The 6289-nt window shown below is 42.6% G+C and overlaps 1 protein-coding gene across 1 annotated transcript; it reads left to right on the top strand.

Annotated features, from left to right (window-relative positions):
• Positions 1-17: 17 nt before the first annotated feature.
• LOC141198708 (posterior protein-like) lies at positions 18-4460 on the top strand. Its single transcript, XM_073663125.1, has one exon. It carries the CDS (start codon positions 2806-2808, stop codon positions 4450-4452), a length of 1647 nt encoding a protein of 548 aa, XP_073519226.1. The 5' UTR covers positions 18-2805; the 3' UTR covers positions 4453-4460.
• Positions 4461-6289: the final 1829 nt, after the last annotated feature.

The raw sequence follows: 6289 nt of genomic DNA, 5'->3' as shown, positions 1-6289 counted from the left end.
GCGAAATTTTTGCTAAACTTGAGAAATGTGTTTTTTTTTCTGTTCAGGAACTTTCATTCATGGGTGTTACGGGTCCGGGTGGTGGAACCTCTGTGCTTTGGTGCAAGGAGGGACCAGAGGGGCGTAACTAAGTGCCTACTCGGACCGACCCAAGTCACACGGCGGCTTAGTCGACTCCGTGAACCAGGGAGGGACCGGGCAGGTGAACCAGGTGCCACTCTAGGACCGACCTTGTGTGATAGCAGGTGACTCCCATGGGTCAGATGACAGGAGCTGACCGGTACAGCGGATGAGCACGGCAGGAAGGCTGGCGGGTGATCCGGGTAGATAAGCAGGCAGGTATGGCTGATAGCCAGACAGGTGCTCCGGGTAGGCAAGCAGGCGGGTGCAGCAGATAGCCAGACAGGTGCTTGGGGCAGGCAAGCTGGCGGGCAACGCAGGTAACTGGCAGGTGCTCCAGGTAGATAGATTGGAGGGCATGTCAGGTAACTGGCAGGTGCTCCAGGTAGGCAGGCTGGCGGGCACAGCAGGTAACTGGCAGGTGCTCCAGATAAGCAGACTGGCGGGCACGGCTGATAGACTGGCAGGCAGGATTGTTAGACAGACTGGCGGGCAAGGCTGACGCAGCGGGACCTGAGGGCTGAAGAAAGTGTTAGCACACAAAACAACAACCTTGCACAGGCACCTTCATTTTGGAGGAGGTGCCTTATAAAGGGGAAGTCCTCCGGGGACTCTTTAGGACGGCGCCCGGCCCCTTTAAGAGGAAGGAAGCGCGCACGCACCCTAAGTACTGTGCCCGGGAAGCTGCGCGCGGTGCGCGCCACAGCAGCAGCAGGAGGGCGCCGGACCGGGACCACGACAGTGAGGGGAGCGCCGTCTCTGTCCGGCAGGAGGCAGAGACGCCAATGCTACAATGGGGTTCATTTTATCAGCTGAAGGGTTTAAGATGGATCCTTGAAAAGTTTTTTCTTCATTATGGTTTCCATCCCCATTTTGGTGGATTTTCAAAGATAAGTTCTGAATGTACTGAGGTGGAGGACGCCAAAGAGAAACATGGGGATGTTACATGGGTTGAAAAAAAAAAACCTAGGTCCATCAAGTTCAACCCTTCTCCACCAATTATACATTTTTTGTCACTAAATTATCTATAACCCACAATGTTATATGTACTGAGGAAATTATCCAGCCCTTTTTTAAAATTTGTTAGTGTTTGCCATTACTACCTCTTGTGGTAGAGCCTTCCACAGTCTGACTGCTCTAACTGTAAAGAACCCTTTCCTGTTTGCCGGAATGGCCATTCTTCCACCAGTAATAAGTGCCCCCTAGTCCTTAGTATGGTCTATGGATGGAATAAGTCAGCTATTGATAGTCACCATCGTGCTCTCTAGAAACCCCAGAGCATCACCTAAGAATAAAAGTAAATCATAAGCATACAATGCCGCCTTCTCTTCCTTGGTCCCATATTTAAATCTCAGAGGTTTTACTAATTATTGCCACAAGAAGTTCAATTGCTATTTGTCAGGGAGATATTGGTATCAGGAAAATATTCTTCCATATTTCCCTGACATGGATATTGACCATTTCTCCCTTTTGTCAGTACAAAGCTGCCTCCATAAAAATCTTAGCACAAAGCCCCAATTAACACAGTCATGAGTAAGGCCTTAAACCAACTGCTGTCAGCCAAGAAGTGTTACAAGCTACTTAGAATGCGAGCCTCTTGTACCTGGATGACGCAGGGGGTGATTAAAACGCAGGATTGCCATAATTTGCGTGTAACTGGGAAAGCTTGTTTCCCGAGCTTCAAACAGAAATCTATAGACACTTCGACTTCCAAAACGAAGTATGAAATATTGTAAGTTTCATACTTCCGACAATAATGGGACCTATATTTTTAGTGGCAGGGACAACCGAGAAACGTATACATAATTTTTCATTATTGTAAGCAAGATCAGGGAGCTGTAGCGCGAAAACACCAGAATAACAGACTGCAGCTATGCAATGTGTGGTCTCTAAATGCAGGTAAAATCATAACAGAAAAAATGGCATAGTTTGCAAGCTTCTGCGATCAACGAGCAATGAGTTATCGCAGACGTTAGCATTTTTAATAAAAATGTGCAGGCTGGAGACCAGCCCACATGATGTCACCACAAGGGGTGTGTAGACAGATCTCCACTTAGGTATAAGAGAACCCATGGAAAATACATAACCACTCATTTCCAGGGGGGTATAAGGATTATAAGCAACGGGTCTCGTTCGATAACGCTCAAATCAAACTGAGGAGCCACTCCACCTATATTGAATCGTTTCAGCGATCGTATAGTAAGTTATCTTTTTTTATCCTGTTTATTTTATGTAACTGCTTATGTATTTTAATGTCTCCTAGGTTCAGGCCTGTTTGTCTTATTTGTTTAGTGGATTGTTTGTTGAATTGTTGCCGGTAAAGTTAGGGTAGCACCCTGTTGATTGAAGTTCTCATAAGATCTAAAGGGTAAAACCAGACATCTCTGAGAAGAAAGTGAGGTAGAGGTTAAAAGTCTAAATCTCATGTTAAGGGGAAGTAGCCTTATGCTTCAATAGGAGATCACTCTTGGCCTGGATCTTGGATCTGTAGTTGATCAAGTGCATGAGACAAGACTGTGGCAGTGATTGCCTGAGGGAAAAGATTATATTCAATCTGTGTCCCTGTTTTAGTGAAGTGATATTCACTGGTTTCTGTATTGTGTTTCGTTAATTTGTAATTTTTGTTTGGAAAGCTGATTTGTTTATTTTTGTTGTCTTCTGTGAAAATAGTTGGAAGTAATTAACATGGAAATAGTCAGTAAATTTATTGAAAAATATGCCTCTGCTCAGTTCAGTACTTGTGCAGATGATGCATTGACACATCAGTTTAATGACCTTATGAAACAATGTGAAGGGCAGAATGATAACAAAAGTAAATTGTCGAAAAAGAAAGCAAAGAAAGAGAAGTTAGCAAATGTTTTGTGTATGTTGTTGAAAATGAAAGGAATTGCAGAACAAAAGGAATTGCACTGGTATTCAGAGAAAGCTCAATTAAGAGGTGAAGTGGACAAAATTGAACAGGAAGTCAGTCTGGCTATTGCTAGTGCTGAAGATCATAATTGTGAGTGTGAAGATCTAAGGGATGAGGTAGACAATATGAATTACCAAAATTGTGAATTAGAAGATAAGCTGGAGGAGTATAAGGAGAGATGTAAACTTAGGGAACAGCGTATTGCTTTGCTAGAAGGAAAAGAAGCGAAGTATAATGATGATATGACAATACTTAGGAACAAGTTGTATGATGCTAATGTAAAATTGGAGCTAAAAGAACATTGCATTATGTCCTTGAAATCACAAGAATGTACTAGAGTGAATAACCATAGTTATTGTAATCAAATGTGCAAGTCTGCTGTTCAGGAGGAAAGAGATTGGAAAAGAGGGGAGGAGCAGCCTGTCTGCACGGCTGATAACCCTGAGTATAACCCAGATCATAGTTCCTCTCTCTTTACTCCTGAGTCAGGAGGGAGCAGACAAAGGAGAGACAATTTGCTTAGTAACAGCAGTAATTTAGTCCAATCCACAACACTCTCCATACAGGATAAGACAAATCTATGCCAGATATTAGGGAAGTTTGATACAAGTGCCTCAGCCATTAGTCTTTCCAATAAGTTAGAGGCAGTAGTGACACAATACAGTCTGGGTAATAGAGCTGCATGTGCCTTACTTCGGGTATGGCTCCCATCTCAACTTTGTGAAAAACTGCAGCCCCCTGTAGGAGCTCACAAAGGATTATCTGCAGATCTTGAATGTAATTGGGGAAATGCTAGTGCCAGAGTGGAGGAATTAAAGAGAGTTATGGGGGGACGAGATATGAGAGGTACTAATGCCTTAGAAAATGCAAAATTAAATAGAGGAGATGATCCTATTATTTTTTGCAGTGAATGTTTGACATTATATCGTTCTACCTATAACTGCCCTGACATGTCTCCTGATGATAGCCGTTTTCTATATTCAATGGCTAACAACTGCACCTTTGTTGATTATCCAACAAAGGTTGCCTTGAGGAACGCAAATTCCTATCAAGCCTTTGTAAATATATTAAAGGATTGGATTCAGGATACAAGTCATGACAACAAGCCCCAAAAGAGGATATCAGAGGTAGTCAAAAATGAAGGCAAAGTAAGATTTATTGGAAAATGTTATAAATGTGGTTACACAGGTCACACTATGAAAGAATGTAGAAGTAGTAAAAGAGTTATCAATAATAGACCTTTTAATAATAGGAAGCAAAGACAAGAACCAAATACTGCAAGGAATGGAGAGCATAGTCTTCCTGAAGTTACATTATATGGCCCACTTCTGGATGAACTGAGGAAGATTGGGAAGGCAATGGCAGAAAAGCCAGAGGAATTAAAGACCCCACCTTCAACAAATCCTTATGTAAAACAATAGGGATGTCACGCCCCAGTGTTGTCCCTAGTGAGTCAGCTTAGCAGGGACAAGGGCGGGAGACCCCTTATTCAGGGTACGGTAGGGGGCCATCGTACAAACATTTTACTGGATACAGGGGCTGCTGTCAGTTTGACTAATCTGGATTTGATTAAAGACCCTGGTGGTAAACACATTTTTCTGAGAGGATTTGGAGGACAGTTAGTATCTTCAGAACAATCTTTACCAGTGACAATAAACCTGGGAAATCTATGTGTTGAGTATGGCTTATATCTTTCACCAACACATGAAGGTACCATTATTGGGTCAGATATTATGAAGGAATATGGACTTATTCTTGATTTATGCAACTGGATGTTGTGGAGAGGATCACGGTATAAAGGCTATTTAAAAATGGTAACTGACAATTATGGTATTGATTCCATCAAAGGTGCTCAATCTTTAGATCCAGCCATGATATTGAGAACAGATGATGAAATATTGGCCGACATCTTGTGGCAACATAACAATGTGTGGGCAAATTCAAAAACCCAATGTGGCAAGGTGTCCAACATGGTAGTAATGGTAGAGGGTCCTGATCCCCCACCCCAAAGACAGTATAAAATACCACCAGAGTCAGTCCCCTACATTAAGAGAATACTGGATGATTTGCTGATTCAAAATGTCATCAGGGAATGCCAATCCACTAATAATGCACCCCTATGGCCAGTTAAGAAACCAAATGGTTGGCGTCCGACATTGGACTACAGAGCTTTAAATAAGTGTACCCCTCCTGTCACTAATGTGGTTGCCAAAATGCCTGACATGATGACAGCACTCAAACCCTCCTCCACTGTGTATTAATCAATAGACATCTCAAATGGATATTTCTCCATTCCTTTACACCCTGACTGTCAATACAAATTTGCATTTACATTTCAAGGGAAACAGTTAACATTTTGTCGGTTACCACAAAGATTCAGGTCCAGTTCTACTTACTTTCATAAGTGCATGGTTGAAATTTTGTCATCTTTTTCAGAACCTGATTGCATTGTACAGTATGTAGATGACGTTCTGCTCCAAACTGACACAAAAGATCAGCACTACACATTGTTGAATGAGCTGTTAACACTCCTTGAGAAGGCAGGCCTCAAACTTAATCCTAACAAAGCCCAGCTGATGAGAGATTCTGTGTCATTTTTGGGAGTAATAGTTTCAAAAGGGGGGAGAATTCCTGACCCCAACAAATGTGAAACTATTAGGAAGTTGCCTAGGCCAAACACAAAAACAGGAATGAGACAGTTCTTGGGACTTGTCGGATTTTCCAGAGATTTCATAGAGGGATTTGCTGAGAAAGCAAAACCCCTCTATGAACTCCTAAAAGGTGATCAGGGAGAAGCTGACCCACTGGAATGGATGGAAGAGCATGAAGGAGCTTTTGTCAGGTTTAAAATCAGCCTCACTCAAGCACCTGCTCTGAGCAATCCAAACCCAGATCTACCTTTTGCATTACAGGTTCATGCCTCTGTGATAGCAATTACGGCTGTATTGCTGCAGGAGAGGCAAGGAAAATGGGTTCCAGTCGGATACCTATCAAGGTTGTTAAGTCCTGTGGAAATAGGATTTGATGATTGTGTTAGGAATCTGTTGGCAGTGCATTGGGCAATACTATCCACAGAGTACATAGTAGGATTTTCTAAAATCATACTCCAAACACCCCACACTCCTATCAAAATGCTCTTGGAGCGAACACTCAGTGGTGTATCTTCTCAAAGGGTAGCAAGATGGCTTGTACATTTAACACCTAGGAACATCACAGTGACTCACGATACTAACTACATCCTGCCACAGTTGATGCAAT

The sequence above is a fragment of the Phyllobates terribilis genome, unplaced genomic scaffold, assembly GCF_046119375.1.
Source record: "Phyllobates terribilis strain yellow unplaced genomic scaffold, ASM4611937v1 Scaffold_99__1_contigs__length_5935540, whole genome shotgun sequence".
Classification (NCBI taxonomy): domain Eukaryota; kingdom Metazoa; phylum Chordata; class Amphibia; order Anura; family Dendrobatidae; genus Phyllobates; species Phyllobates terribilis.
The sequence above is the reverse complement of the archived record's forward strand: the minus strand, read 5'-3'. Positions and strand labels throughout refer to the sequence as shown.